Source organism: Nicotiana tabacum, chromosome 8 (genome assembly GCF_000715075.1).
Source record: "Nicotiana tabacum cultivar K326 chromosome 8, ASM71507v2, whole genome shotgun sequence".
Classification (NCBI taxonomy): domain Eukaryota; kingdom Viridiplantae; phylum Streptophyta; class Magnoliopsida; order Solanales; family Solanaceae; genus Nicotiana; species Nicotiana tabacum.
In genome coordinates, this window is record NC_134087.1 from 159,405,985 (window position 1) to 159,422,926 (window position 16,942).

The window sequence follows — 16,942 nt, forward strand, 5'->3', positions numbered from 1 at the left end:
AAATAAACAATTCACCCCCCTCTTGTACTTTCAATTAGTATCAGAGCAAGGCTCACACTTTTCTTTTGCTTAACAACTTGTGAGAAAAGATCATGGCGAATCAAGTTATCATAGGAGCACTCTTCCAAGAAGGAACTTCGCAAGTAAGGCCACTATACTTCAATGGACAACATTTCTCCCACTGGAAAGTGCATATGAAAATATACGCAAAGGCTTATGATGTTAAAGTCTAGAGAGTTATCAAAAAGAGGAATAATCCCCTGCCGGCTGCCGCTCAACCACTTGTTGATCCCGAATATATAGATTCATATACAGATGAGCAAATGGCAGTTGTACAAGTCAACAATAAGGCGTGAAATTTGCTCTACAATGTTATAAGTAGTGAAGAGTATGAGAAAATCTTCAGTTGTGATACAACCAAAGAGATGTGGGATAAGTTTGAAGTTACATACGAAGGAACCAACAAAGTAAAGGAAACACATATCAACATGTTGGTTCATGATTATGAACTCTTTTAGATGAAAGAAGGAGAATCTATTGAAGAGATGTTTGCTAGATTCAGCAAAATCATTAGCGATCTAAAAACTTTTGGAAAACCATACTCAAGTGGTGATCAAGTTAGAAAGATTCTTAGAAGCATACCCATTACTTGGCAGATCAAAGTAGTCATACTTGAATCACAGGATCTGACAAGCTATCATATGATGAACTTCGAGGAGAACTCATAGCTTTCGAGAAAACACATCTCAAGAAAACAAATCAAGAAGAAAAGAAGAAAAGAGTTGCATTCAAGGCCACAACTGAAATAGTTGAAAATGATATCGATGATGATCTTAAAGCTCTTCAAGAAGAAATTACAATGGTTTCAAGAAACATGGATGGTTTAATGAGAAGATTCAGGAATGTGAGAAGAGGAAGGATTCCACCTAGGCGATCCAGGCAATATAACGAACAAGATAAGAATGATGAAAAATGCTATGAGTGTGGAAGATTGGACATGTTCAAGTTGAGTGTCCAGATCTAAAAAGAAAAATTTCCATAGGTTTCAAGAAGAACAAATCATTTGGAAGCTGGAGTGATGAAGATAGTTCAGAACACGAAGAAATAGCAAATCTTTGCTTCATGACAATTTTGGAAAATGACATGAACAAACTTTCAGGATGCTGGACAGATGAGGACACTTCAGACGATGAATGAAGATGATAATGAGAACTTTTTCATGGCACGAGGTGGAACAAGCGAGGTAAGATCTTATAACTATGAAAGGTATAATGAATTGCAGGATATTCTTGATCTTACTTTGAAAGAGTCTCAAAAAATGATGAATGAACTAAAGAGACTCAACAAAGAAGTAAAAGACTGGAAACTCAAGCATGAAGTATGTGAAATCGAAAAAGAAGTACTTCAAGAAGAGTTTGAGGAATTGCAAATGCAACTCAATGGCATGCGCAAATCCACCAGTCATAGTTCTATCAGGTCAAACCAGGCGACTTACAAGTCAACTGGAGAAGAACCAACCAAAACAGAGTCCACTAGTACTAACACTAATGAAAGATCCAAAAAATGATCAGAAGTTACTACTGCAACAAAAGTGGACATAGATATTCCTTTTGTCGATTTTGTAAATCAAATATTTCAGAATGGATTTGGAAACCCAAAAACAATTCTGAACCTAGTAATTCTAACCAACCAGGACCCAAACAAGCTTGGGTACCTAAAAGAAAGTAATCACTTTATTTTGCAGGAACACCATAGGAGAAGTAGCAAAGGAAAATGGTACTTAGATAGTGTGTGTTCCAGCCACGTGACAGGTGACAAAAACCTGTTTAAGGAAGTTACAAAAATAGATAGAGGAAGTGTTAAGTTTGGCGATGATTCAAAAGTAAAAATAGTCGGTATCGGAACAGTTCCCTTCAATAACAACTGCGATATCACTGAGGTTTATCTCGTTGATGGACTTAACTACAATCTTCTGAGTATAAGTCAACTATGCGACTTAGGGTATAAGGTAAAATTTAAGAAAACAGGTTGTGCTACTGAAGATGAGACAAGTAAAATAATCCTCCCAGGTAAAAGGTATGGAAATGTTTACATTCTTGATGGTTTTGAAAATATATATGGTCATATCTGTTTAACATCCATATCTGATGATCTTTGGTTATGGCATTGGAAACTTGGTCATGCAAGCATGCATTTGATAGAAAAACTTTCTAAGCATGAGTTAGTTATTGGTTTATCCAAACTAAATTTCTCTAGAAATCATATATGTGATGCTTGTCAAATTGGAAAACAAACTAGAAACTCTTTCAAAAACAAGGATATTGTATCTACCTCTAAGCCTTTGCAACTACTTCATATGGATTTATTTGGGCCTACTAGAACTGCTAGCATAGGAGGAAAACGATATGCTTTTGTTATTGTTGATGATTACTCACGTTTTACTTTAGTGATTTTCTTATCTCATAAAGATGAAGCGTTAAATTTTTTTGAGATTTTCTGTAAGAAGGTTGAAAGAGAATGGGGTATCTGATTACAATAATCCAAAGTGATCATGGAGGAGAATTTGAGAGTAGAGCATTTGAAGACTTCTATAATGATCAAGGATATACTCATAATTTCTCTGCACCAAGATCACCCCAACAGAATGGAGTCGTTGAAAGGAAATATAGAACCCTGCAAGATATGACAAGAACTATTTTACTAGAACATTCGCTGATAAGTCATTTCTGGGCAGAAGGAGTAAGTACAAAATGTCACATTCTCAACCGATGTCTCATAAGGCCTATTCTGAAGAAAATTCCTTATGAATTGTGGAAAGGTAAACATCCTAATATTAGTAATTTTCATCCCTTTAGAAGTAAGTGTTTCATTCACAATAATGGTAAGGACAATCTTGGAAATTTGATCCAATAAGTGATGAAGGTATTTTTCTGGGTTATTCATTGAATAGTAGATCTTCTAGCATCTATAATAAACGCACACTGTGTGTGGAAGAATCTGTACATGTTATATTTGACGAAAATAACTCTTCGGCCGAGAAAGAAATTACTGCAGGTGATGAAGATCAAGCTCAAGAAATTCAGGAGACAAGCAAATCTCAAATGTCGACTAATGGATCTGATGTTGTGACAGAGTCAACTAATGAAACTAGCAACAATCCACCAGAACCTTTGAAGGAGTCAACTACTCATATAGTTTGTCCAAATGAATGGAGAAGTGAACCTGAATATCCTCAAAAATTCATCATAGGAGATCTAAGAGTAGGAATGAAAACCAGGGAAACTCTCAAGAAGAAAGCAAACATAACACTAATCTCTCAGATTGAGCCAAAGAAAATAGAGGAAGCTCTGAAGGACTCAAGTTGGATGCAAGCGATGCAGGAAGAGCTAGATCAATTCGACAAAAATCAAGTATGGAAACTGATACCCAAACATGAAAGTGTTCCTGTAATTGGAACAAAATGGGTCTTCAGAAATAAATTGAATGAGGATGGAAAAGTTGTAAGAAACAAAGCCAGATTAGTTGTTCAAGGATATTCACAACAAAAAGGAGTCGACTATGACGAAACTTTTGCCCCAGTAGCTCGACTTGAATCTATACGAATTCTTCTGGCATATGCATCCTTTAAGGGATTCAGGCTATTTCAGATGGATATTAAAAGTGCCTTTTTGAATGGTTTCATTGAAGAGGAAGTATACATGAAACAACCTCCTGGGTTTATCGATTCAAGTTTCCCTATAATGTGTATAAGCTAACCAAAGCACTATATGGACTGAAGCAAGCTCCACGAGCATGGTACGAAAGACTCAGTTCATTTCTTATTGATCATGGATTTACAAGAGGTAAAGTAAACACTACTCTGTTTATTAAAAGATCATCAGAAGGTAATTTCATTATTCAAATTTATGTTGATGATATTATATTTGGTGGTGCTAATCCTCTTATGTGCAATGAATTTTCAAATCTTATGCAAAGTGAGTTTGAAATGAGCATGATGAAAGAACTAACCTTCTTCCTTGGACTTCAAATCCAACAATATGAAGAAGGAAAGTTCATATATCAGACTAAATATACAAATGAGTTGATCCAAAAAATCGGCATGAGCAATGCTAAAGCTATTGGCACACCAATGAGTCCTTCAACAAGTCTCGATAAAGACGAGCAAGGAATTTTTGTTGATGAAACTAAGTATCATGGAATGATTGGCTCACTTTTTTATCTAACTGCTAGTCGACGAATATTATGTTTAGTGTCTGTAAATGTGTCAAGTTTCAGTCAGCTCCTAAGGAATCACATCTGACTACAGTAAACAGAATTATTCGATATCTCATTGGAACTGTCTCGCATGGACTATGGTATCCTCGTTCTAACACGTTTAAATTAGAAGGTTTTTCAGCTGCTGATCTTGTAGGTGATAAGGAAGACAAAAATAGCACAAGTGGAACGTGTCAATTACTTGGAAAAGTATTGATATCTTGGAACAGTAAAAAATAAGGATCAGTTGCACTATCCACGACTGAAGCTGACATTGCTATTGGACAATGTTGTGTACAATTATTTTTGGATGTCTCATCAACTTGGTGACTATGAATTATCATTTAAGCCTATACCAATTTTCTGTGATAATTCTAGTGCTATATGTCTCTCTAAAAATCATCTGCATCATTATAGGGCAAAACATATAGACATCAAGTATCATTTTATTAAAGATCATGTTCTTAAAGGAAACATAGAAATATCTTTTGTTGGAACAACCGATCAATTAACAGATATTTTTACTAAACCTTTATTGGAAGAAAGATTTTGCTCTCTAAGAGAATTACTTGGCATATTTGCATTAATAGTTAATATTATGACCTATGTGCTATTATTTTGTTCTGTATGCCTAATATATCTTTTCTTAATCATTAATTTCGCCTCCGATTTCCCTCTCTTTTCTTCTCTTTTCACATCAGTTGCAAAGTTCAAAGAAGGAAAGCCAATCATCATGTCTGATCAACCGATACCTTTTCCTTTTCTGTACTCAACCGTCAGAAACCCTCTTTTTAATGTTGAAACCTCTTTTCTATCTCCATTGTCCCTATCGCCTAGAACCCTTCTCAGAAGCTTTGCCCAACCAAAAACTCTTCAATGGCCAAACACCCCAAAAATCCCTCTGCCTCCTCTAGGAAGAGTACTCGCTCCAAAGCAAAAACCCCCTTCTGAGCCCCCAGAACAGGTAGACCTAGGGTTCAATCATTCTGAAGGTTTTGCCTCTTCTCAGGCTGAGTTTTATGATCATTCTCACACCTTAGAAGAAAAAGCTTTAGGAAAACGACCTATGGAAGAACCCCTGTTTTCTTTACTCCAAAGAAGTCAAAAATAGATCTTTCTAGTTCCCTAGAGTCGGACCTAAATTTCTGGGATTCTCCAAATAGGAATTTTTTCATCGCCCTAAAAGACAAGCCTATTGCTCATGGGAGGGTAGTCGACCTTGATGCCATGGAAGCCCTAAATTGTAAGTTAAAAGATCTTTTCGTTTATCAAGAGTGGTCAAAGTTCTTTTCTGTTCCTCCGCCTAAAGTCTATGAACCCCTAGTGAGAATGTTCTATGCAAATCTTCGCTCTAGTAAGTCTGATAAGTTGGAGTCTTTAGTGTTAGGAAAGCGTATTGCTCTTGATTGTGCCATGTTTGATTCAATCTTTTAGTGTAAGTGTTCTGGTTTTCCCATGCTTCTCAAAAATTCCTGGCCCGATGATTTTGAAATTTCTTTTGAATAAGCTAAAAGGTATATTACTGAGTGTCCATCTGAATCTCTCCCAAACCAGTTAGGCCCTATTGATATTAGTTTCGAAACTCGAGTTCTGGCCTACATTGTTGCAACCACTCTGCATCCTCGCACTGGCTCTTTCTCTACATTCTCACAAAGAGACACCTTTCTGGTCTATTGCCTTGTGACTAAACTCAAAATCAAGCTATCCTCCTGAGTCATCAATTTTACGATTGAAAGTACAGATGATCCCACTAGTTTACCCTATGGCATGACCATCACTCACATCCTAGAAGCTCACAATATTTCCATATCTACTTATCCCTTTATCTTTGTTTTGAAATCTTACAACTCCATAGCTTTTGCGAGTATGGGGTATGTGTGCATGAAGGGCTCATGGGTTAAGAAACAAGAAGGAGAAGTCAAGCATGCTCAAACAGATTCCAAACCCAAACCTTCTGTTTCCCATCCTAGCCATAGTGATCCTGACCTTGCTGAAAAGCTTAATGCTATTGACAATTAGCTCTCTACAATCAAAGATCTTCTCACTTCCACTCAGTCCATTGTTAGTAACATTCATGCTATCTCTAAAGAAACAGGGTCTGATGTTTCCAAGATAAGAGTTGCAGTTCTCAGAGTAAGGGAAAACACTGTCAAGACATTCAAGGAGGTTCATGACAGGCTTGATGGAGTGAGTGTTTCAGCCAATGCCAGCTTTGATCAATTGAAAGAGGTGATCTGCAATACTCTTACCTATTTTCTACGTCGTTAATGTGGAAGTTTAAGATAATTTTTTTGCTGTGCTATTTCTGGACTGAAAAATCAGTCGGTGGATAATTTTTTTTCTTCTTGTTTTCTTTTGTTTTGCTATGACTTTGATAGCATATCCTGCTATAAATCCTATTTTAGTATATCCTCTATTTTTCTATTCCCTCTTTGCTGATGTCAAAAAGGGGGAGAAAGGATACATGTATTTGTACAGGTACATACAAGGATAAGTCGACTGAAGGGTATATGCAAGTTAGTAGCTCGACACTTTTTGAGGGGGAGTCATAGATCATGCAAAAGAAAGAGAAAGTCAACTGCTCTCATTGAGGGGGAGTAAAATACAGGGAAGTCAACTGATATTTATACATATATATTATTTTGTCATCATCAAAAAGGGGGAGATTGTTAGATCTGATTTTAATGATGATTTTTTTTTTGTTCTTTGTATAGGAACTCATGGATAGCATTCAAGATTGAAGGAATCAATCAGAGAAGATCAAGGAACTCATGAATAACATACAAGATTAAAGTAATCAATCAGAGAAAATCAAGGAAAACATCCAAGATTAAAGGAATCATTGATACTGATGGAATCAATTAAGGCTAGACTGAAGGAATCAAATCAATCAAGAGTATCAAAGATCTTGCAAGATAATCAATCAAGTATACTAAATCTGGAAGGATCACGATTCAAGGAAGGATATCCGGCGCTATCAAGTCACGTATAAGGGAAGTCATTAAAGCCTCTCGTCAAGACAAAGCCATTGCTGAATAACCTTATTCTTGGAAAGAATTAATTTCTTTCTAAGGATCAAATCTCTTGGGTTGACAAATCTCTTCAGAAATCAAGCCTCTCTCAAAGTATTTAAACTTGTATCTGTACCTTAGCACATATACTTTGATCGAATCAAATACCCTCTTTTGTTCTACTACAAACAAACATTGTAGCTCTACTAGACCTGCTGTGTATCAAGTTAGAGAAGAAAGAGAGACCAACACTGGTGAGACATTGTATAAAAAAGAAACGAGTGATATAGGACCTGAGCTATCGGTGTAGATCAAACAATTCACTATGTACTCGAGAAACTCATTCACTGAAAGAGAACTCCCTTGCAACCCAAGGGGATTGGACTAGGATTCACATTGAATCCGAACCGGTATAAAAATTTTGGTGTCTTTAATTCTTGCATTTAATTTCTATATCTTAAAATCTGTCATTGTTGTTATCAATTATTATATCTCGTCGACTAATTAGAAAACTAGTCAACTGGTAGCGATTAATTTTAAAAATAAACAATTCATCCCCCCCTCCCGTACTTTCACCAGCATATTATGCTAGACTGATATATTATATTGGAACTTCAGTATATTGTACTAGAAGTTCCAGTATATTATGCTTGACTGGTATATTATACTGGAACTCCAGTATATTATGCTGGAGTATTTTTCCGGATTTTGAACAGTGTTTTCGTTCAGATTTATCTTTACATGAAAAGTGGCTAAATTTCGATTACTTTTGAAATTGTGGCTATTTTTGAATGACCACTTGTAAATATGGCTTATTTTTGAATTTCTCCCTTTTAATTGACTAGTCTAGACCTTCATTTGAAAGGGCCTCCAGATGTTAGCCCAGCATGGTCCTAAACGGGCCGCAGCTGCCCTTGAGCTTGCTGCTCAAATTTTCTTTTATTTTCAATGTAATCTATGAGATAGTTAATCTTTCGTGTGGAGAAAATCTTTTAAATAGTAGATGTGGATAACTGTTAGTTTGAGTGCCTGCATAAATTATTAAAGAACTTGATTCTTTACTGTATTCCTTAAATGTGAAGTAAATAAACAGTAAAGTAAACACAAAAAATTTTACATGAAAAATCACTCAGCTCAAAAGGTGCAGAAAATATACTATGTAGGATTTTCAACTTCAACTCCACTAGAACAATGAGCCAAAAATGTATCAATTACAAGACTGTAATTCAATACTCTCCAGTACTCCTACTACGACTATTTGATTACAAGTTACTCTAACTTGTAAAGCAAACACACTCCAACTCACTAATTGTATGTGCCACTTGATTATAACTCGATTTCCTAAAACATATTCACTAGACTGACTCTCAAGAAATGAATATATAGTGCCACATAAATTGAAATGGAGAGAGTATAATATATTAAATTATTTGTTATAAATATTAGTAAATCAACATTTTTCATTTTTAAACTTTACATGGTCAGTAATCAATTATTTTGGAAACTTACATTTTTTTATTATTTAATAACTTAAATATATTGTTAAATAGTAATAACATCATTTAAATTTTTGTACATATTTGTACGAGCACACCATAAAGCACGTATCCTAAGTCTACTAATCTAAAAAATAGGTAGCAGATATGCTATTGATACTAGGACGACAGATCGTACCAAAACAGAGGACGAGAAGCTTCCCTTGTCGCTGCGGAAAAACAGTGCTTCATACACTGGGACATTCACTAGAACTATTAATCCACATAGAATAACTTGTGGCACAGTATTTACCACTCCATCTAATGCAAGTTTCTTGATTCCCCAAATGAAACTAATCAGGTTAACCAATGCAAGTGTTGCTGTGATAGTGAACATGGCAGAACAACTGCCAAACTCCATGATCTCTTGCTCGTATCTTCTCCGGACATCGTCGTCTACTACCTTTGTTGTGAGCGCAAATGCTGTCTGAGAGAGGCCTAATTGCTTAATCACTGAATCTATGAATGCGAAGAAGTACGCAGTTGTCCGTCGAATCATCCACATTCTTTGCAAGTTCCACCATGACTTGGGTGTATCACCGCAGCTCATGGCTTCAGCCAAGGAATACACAAACTTCAAGGTGAAAAGCACATATGCAAAAGGCAAGAACCATAGGCTTGACACCTGCGACATAACATGTGTCAGAAGACATAATTAAGTAAATAAAAATATTATATCTGAGCAGACAGATGTGATTGGCAGGTGATAAAGAATCAGGCTCTCACGTGAATAGACAAGTTGAAGACATAATTAAATAGTAAAACCGATTACCTCTGGGAATAGAGAGACGCCATGAAGCAGACATAGAGAAGGAACCAACACATAAAACAGCGTAGGAACAGAAACAGGAGCCCAGAGAAGGTAAATACAATATCCCATTTGGGCAGCCAATTTGATTTTTCCATGGCCATATATGAAGGGGCAGTATTTGGATATGAAAATTTGGAACAAGCCTTCTGACCACCTCTTATGCTGAACAAGAGCAACGTCTAAGATTGTTGGAGCTACACCCAAAAAGGCAGGTTTACTGGGATTATAGTACACTGATTTCCATCCTCTGCATTGGATTGTTAATCCTGTGATTATATCTTCCACAGGACACCCATACATCAGCCCCATCTGAAAACAAATTGCATAAATCAAACATATGTTATCATCTTTTGCTAGAATATGCTTATGGGCTGACACTGTTGAAAGTTCACTATGGGGTACTAGCACTCCTACCAAAGATGACTTCATTCTCAAATTCGGACTCGAAACATTTGATTAAGGGAGGAGAAACTTTTACCACTATATTGTCCCAGCGGGTGGTATCTGTTCTAGAAAATGCATACGCGAGGATGAAGAAATTAGTACCTGTTTTCCCCATTGAGTCCCCTCTTCATAGCTACAGTTTGCAACAACTTTTGATGCTTCCTCTAGTTCTTCCACAGTTTTATAGGTGCATTTTTCTCCCTTATTATTCCATTCAACACTATAGTCCTCAGAGACTTTTCTGCCACAGAGACTTTCCCTTCTGTGAAAACACCCTGTGCCACAATACAAAGCTGCTCCATAACCTCCTAATCCAGCTAGTTCAATCTACATTTGTGGAGATTCCAAGTTTTTAAATTCATCAACATGTCTTTGAATGTTAATAAAATAGTACTTACTTCATTTCCATACAGCAATAGAATTGAAAAATGGTTTTCAAAGCGTGATCATTTCTACAGATTACCTCATGAGTCACTCGAGCCACATTTCCATAAATGTCATTTTTGGTTGCATTATTATAACGCTGAGGATACTGAACGTAGGCTATCTCGTGCCCTTCCTTTTCGTCCATGAAGAAGCACAGTGATTCTCTTATTGCATCTGGATCGTTTGAGTACATGTCGCAGTCCAAGTTAAGGATGATGGGCGCATTGCTTATTTGTGACGAAACTCGTATCTATAAAATGTTTTTATACTATTAGTATACAACAACAACAACAACAACGACCCAGTATAATCTCATAAGTGGGGTCTGGGGAGGGTTATACTATTAGTATATATAACTTAAATCCTTAAAAAACGAAAATGAATTGAAGTTGTATAAGCAGAAATTATCATTGTTTTATTTACCAATGAGTTCATTGATCCGGCCTTGAAGTTATGAGGCCACTTTGGCTTTTTCTCTCGTGACATATAGACAAGTGTTGGCAGTGGATTTCCATCCACGTCAGCCATGTCATGGTTCCTTCCATCTATTAGAATCTGAAAGGACACAAAGTAGATCTTTTATTCTTTGTTCTTTTCTTTTTTGACCTTAATAAATGCTAGTAACAAGAGAATATATTACCTGAACAATTGAGTGATGATCATGCTTTGTGACTTTTGAGTTCCATTCCGAGAACCCTTTGTGCTGAGCCTTAATTTCACTGGGGATGCTTCCACTTTTTATCGCGGCCTCAATCCTGGTTTTCATCTCTTCATATAATTTCTGAAGAAAGTTTGTAAGGAACACATGATTTAGTGTTAATTAAGGGTCCGTAGAGGTAGAAAATTCAACAAATATTTTAGTAGCCCGCCCAACTTGTCCAAATTTAAATTAACTGAGTTATGACCTGTTTGTTGACCTGACCCATGGAGTTGGAGGATTGGATTATATATGACCCGTTATTTGACATATCCGATCAATTCTATTAGTTTGACTTGTTTTAATCCGCCCATGTTTAACTCAACTCACCTATTTGCCACCTCGACAAGTATTTTCAATTTTGAGAAAAAAAGGCAAGTTCTCACCTTGGTATTGAACCATTCTTGAGCAAAAACTTTATCGTCTAAACTGCATGAGTCTTTAAAATAGGCAGCAGGAGACCTGGGCTCCACATTGAATTTCTTGCAGAAAGGAATCCAATATTTTGAGAATTGAGAGACCTCAAGGAGAGCATAAAACGTATATTCTGAACCCCCATCATCTGAAAGGTAAACACTTAACTTTTGTGGAGGATAATTATATGACATCACTGACAATATTGTATTAATCACCAGTGTTGGAGGCTCCATTATAGGATCTGCTGTGCAAACGAATATGTCCACACCTGGCAACTTCTCCTCGTATCTACAAATTGAAAACAAGATTAATTCAAAATTTAAACTTCAATGGATTCAACTCTTATCACTAAATTCATGATACTTTAGAATTATGGATTTCAAATTATAATTTTTTTTATAATTTTTATAATTGATATATAAATTTGGTATATATATATATATATAAAGATAATCTAAATAGACAAATTGATTAGGCCGAATAATTCCATATGTATAGAAATATCATTATTTAATTGATCAAAGTTCATGCAATTTATTACTCCAGCCGTTTTAATTTATGTGAGCAAATTTGACTGAGCAAGAAGTTTAAGAAATAAGAAAAAAACTTTTGAATTTGTGGTATAAAATGAGGCACATATATTTTGTGTGGCTATAAGTCATTGCATAAAGGTAAATTGTTTCCAAATATGAAAAGAGATCATTCTTTTTCGCACGGACTAAAGAGGAAATGAGTTCATATAAATTGAAACGAAGGGAGTAATAAAAATAATAATTTATTTATTAATTATTACTTTTTCCATTTCAATTTAGATAATTTAGTTTGACTTGATATAAAGTTTAATAAAAAAAAAAAGAAGAAGACTTTTGAAACATATGGTCTTAAAAGCTTAAGGGGCAAAAGTTTTATGGGCCATAATATTTGTATGACAATAAAAACTTTTCATTAAGGGTAAAATGAGTAAAATAAAAATTTAAAATTAAATTATTTCTAAATATAAAAATGTGTCATTTTTTTTTGAAAACAGACTAACAATGAAAGTATGCCATTTAATTTGAGATGAATGGAGTAATATTTTGGTCAATCATTGAATAAAATCAACTAAAAGGGAAATCATTTCGCCCTTTTATATTTTATTTTATTCGATTACAAGTCCGCAGAATCTCGATAGTAGTTCCATGAACAATTCTGTGCGGGATCAAATTTTTTTTAATAGTGAAAATACTATAAAGCGCGACCCAAAATACATTATACGAAAATCAAAATCAGAATAACGAGAAAAAAATATGCGCTCTGTGTGGAATGATAAGAGAGCGAACCTGAGGGAGAGTCTGTTCTTGAAAGGAAAACGATATATAACATCCAAACGAGCAGACTGAGTGATAATCCAGTAGAAACCAAAGACAAGCTCAGATAAGAACATTCCTATCCATGCCCATCTCCCAGATTCACCTCTTCTTGGCATATTAATCAATCTGTATATCCATATCAAGCAAATACCCACAAACACTGTTGAAGCAAATAACTTGTAAATATTTCTTCCTCTAGCTGCCTTTGACTCAAATAATGAAAGATTCAAATTAGTTTCTTCTCTTCTACTTCCATCTTTCCCCATCTCTCTCTCTAGCTGCCAGATGCACAAACAGAGCAACAAAGCTATGGACTTTATTATAGTTCCGTTGTTAGTTTACTTGATGTGACGTAGTTCGGAGTAGGGTATCAACTTAATAATTTTTATATAAATTCAGACATAGAATTTTGATCTTATTTAAAATAAAATATATATATTTAAAAACTATATAAAAAGTATTACGTATAATTTATAATAGCTAATAATTCAAGATTTAAAAAAATATTTGTCGAGAAACGTATTCGAGTAAGAAATATATCGAAACAAACAGCATATTATAATATAGAAAGAAATCAACTAATTGAGATAAGATTGACTTGGGCGGCTACTGTTAAAATGCTGGATATCAAAGTTTGTACTTTGCTAGGTGCGGCAGTTTATTGCATATATAAACATAGGGGGACCATATATATTAAAATAAACAGGACGGCTATGTAATTTATGTGTGTCACTATCAGATATCAGTGTACCATAGCGTACCAATTTAAAAATTGATTCAAAAGAGAGTGGAAAATATGAGAATATAGTCGGAACCAAAATGTGGTTTTTTTTTACTCAAACACACAAATAGGTGGTTAAAAAAAGTTACATTTTTATATATAGCGCCACAATACCTGACGCTATACATTAACAGTAACGGAACCGTTAATGCATAGCGCCAGGTATTGTGGCGCTATACTGTAAAAGCTGACATGGCCAGGTATAGCGCCACAATACCTGGCGCTATACATAGCGCATTAATGTATAGCGCCAGGTATTGTGGCGCTATACATAGATTTTTTATACCCCCCCTCCGTCTTCTTCTCCGATTCCATCCATCCCCCATTTTTTTAAAACTCTTCCCCACTTCTTTCCCCCCACTCCCCTCCCGATTCTGCCCGTTTTTGTAAAAAAAAAAAAAAATTGGGTCCCCCCGACACATAAAACTCGAAGAAAAAGGGTCTCACATTCGAGTAGAGTTTCGTGCTATTGTTGATTCACAATTCCGGAGTCAAAATTTCAATCTTTTTGTTTTGCCAAAATTCTAAATCGAGGTATTTCGATTTATTTTAAGTTGAAACATTTATAATAATGTATATTATTTGATTTGTATGTGTTCTATTTCGGTTTGTGTTTTTTTTCGAAACTAGCATGTTAAATTTATCTGAATTTAATATTAGTGTTTTTAATAAAATATAAATTAGTAAAATAAACTTGTCTGTTAATATCCTGATTTATATATATGTTTTTTATTCCGTTTTTGTATTTTATTTGCAATTAAATTTATTTGTTATTTATGCTTAGTTTAGATTATTTTTTAGCGTAGTAAAATCCAGACCTTTTTAGCGTAGTAAAACGTAGACACTTATAGCGTAGTAAAATTTAGAGTCTTGTAGCGTAGTAATATGTAGTATTTTAGCTTAGAATTCTTTTTGTTTAAGTATCTTATACTGGTATTTGAAAATGCAAACTTTGTACAATTAAGTTAATAATTGTAACACACATAATTAGTAATTTGTACAATTAAGTTATTAAAAAATATGAATTTAAATTATAATAAAAACACATTAGGTAAATATATATATAATTTGTACAATTAAGTTATTAAAAAATAATAATTTAAATTATAATAAACACACAATATATATATATAATTTGTACAATTAAGTTATTAAAAAATAATAATTTAAATTATAATAACACACACACACACACACACATATATATAATTTGTACAATTAAGTTATTAAAAAATAATAATTTAAATTATAATAAAAACACACACACACACACACACACACACACACACACACACACATATATATATATATATATATATATATATATATATATATATATATATATATATATATATATATATATATATATATAAATTATAATAAACACACACGCACGCGCACGCGCGCACACACACACACACACATATATATATATATATAATTTGTACAATTAAGTTATTAAAAAATATGAATTTAAATTATAATAAAAAACACATAATTATTAATGATAGTTTACAGTTGACTACATGGACATGACTATACATCCCGGCCCTCGGACGTTGGATCTATTAGCCCTACAGCCCCAACATAGATCCGAATATATATGGGACGGACAGTTGCTTACGCAGACTTTCCGGGCTAGGAGAGTGGATCTATTGTGGGAGTTTTTGAGTCCTCCCCACGTTCTACATCCTCGCGTGGTCCATTACCTAGAGGAAATGAGATTATATAGGATTATTAGGATTGACCGGATACAGCTCGACTATGCTTTGATCATGGCCTTGATTGAGCGCTGGCGACCGGAGACACACACTTTCCATTTGCCAATCGGCGAGGCCACCATCAGACTGCAGGACGCTGAGATTTTATATGGCCTGTCTGCTGATGGCTTGCCAGTTTTACTGCCTGCGACCATGAGATATTATTCGCGGCAGGCATATTGGGATATGCTGCACATGCTTACGGGTTTCATGCCGGAGGACGAGGAGGTAGTGTCTGGGTCCAGTCGTATACAGTTGGTCCCCATTAGAGACCACCTGGTGCAGATCCACCATACTATCACCAACGAGTCAGCGGAGGTGGATGTACAGCGATATACGAGGCTGTTGTTGCTCCTTCTATTTGGGGGGGTCTTGTTCCCGAACACTTCGGGGAACCTAGTGAGCCTCTGTTTTTTGCATCATATTGCCCGGTTCGAGGATACAGCCATCTACAACTGGGGTGGTGCTGTCATCTCATACCTGTACAGGCAGATGTGCCGGGATTGCATCGGCACACAGAGAGACGTTTGTGGCTTTCTGCCGCTTCTACAGGTGACAATATATTCAAATAATATGTCCATTAGTTACAATTCTACTTAGTTATAGTTAATCTTATAATTTACGTCAACTTTGTATGTTAGGTTTGGGCCTGGGAGCGATTTTTGCATTTTCAGCCACCTCTACCACAGCTACTGGCTAATGTAGAAATTCTGCAACTCCCTCTAGCCTGTAGGTGGGTTATGCGTCGTACTCTTGCACGAGAGTATGATGCCCATCATAATCTCCCCCTCTGCAGGGATGTGTTGGATCTGCTGGATGACGCACAGGTGAATATCTAACTAAACTTACCTGTTATAGATTAACTTAGTGTTGCGCATACTAACTTTTTGTGTTCTTATTTGATAGTTCATCTGGATGCCGTATAGCGATGAAGTGATAGGTACCCTGCTAGCGTATTGCACATTCGGCCGACATATTTGGAGGGCTTCTGTCCCGCTCATATGCCTCGATATTGTCGAGCATCATCCCTCCGAGCGGGTATTTCGCCAGTTTGGCATGCCGCAGCCTATACCGACTCCGCCTGCATGGCATGCTTTACATTATGAGAGGGATGATCGGTCCAGGGCGGACGACACATTTATGGCATGGCTTAACGAGCAGTTGGGTACTTGGGACAGGCGAGGGGACTTGACCCCACCTCCGCAGCACTTTCCTATTCAACGTTATATGGCATGGTACCGCACTGTTTCCCGACTTTTTATCGGGAACCCAGTTCATCAGGCACACGGTCGGTACGTCCCATACGCCGGGAGACACGAGGCCCTGGTATGTTTTCTGTTATTATTAATTATATACCTGTAATTTAGTGTCAAATATGTAGTTTATATTTTTTACTTTGTGCAGGCGATTGGATTGCATACCGTCTATCATATGAGGGTAGCAGATGCAGAGTTATG

At 35.7% G+C, this 16,942-nt stretch overlaps 1 protein-coding gene across 1 annotated transcript; it reads right to left on the minus strand.

Moving 5' to 3' along the window:
• Positions 1 to 8,760: 8,760 nt before the first annotated feature.
• LOC107776103 (cellulose synthase-like protein E6) lies at positions 8,761 to 13,570 on the minus strand. The gene is made up of 8 exons (XM_016595926.2): positions 12,915 to 13,570; positions 11,565 to 11,883; positions 11,122 to 11,262; positions 10,905 to 11,036; positions 10,519 to 10,731; positions 10,158 to 10,382; positions 9,573 to 9,920; positions 8,761 to 9,425 (listed from the first exon to the last, which is right to left on the minus strand). The coding sequence occupies exons 1-8, from the start codon at positions 13,208 to 13,210 to the stop codon at positions 8,889 to 8,891; spliced, it is 2,211 nt and encodes a 736-aa protein (XP_016451412.2). The 5' UTR covers positions 13,211 to 13,570; the 3' UTR covers positions 8,761 to 8,888.
• Positions 13,571 to 16,942: the final 3,372 nt, after the last annotated feature.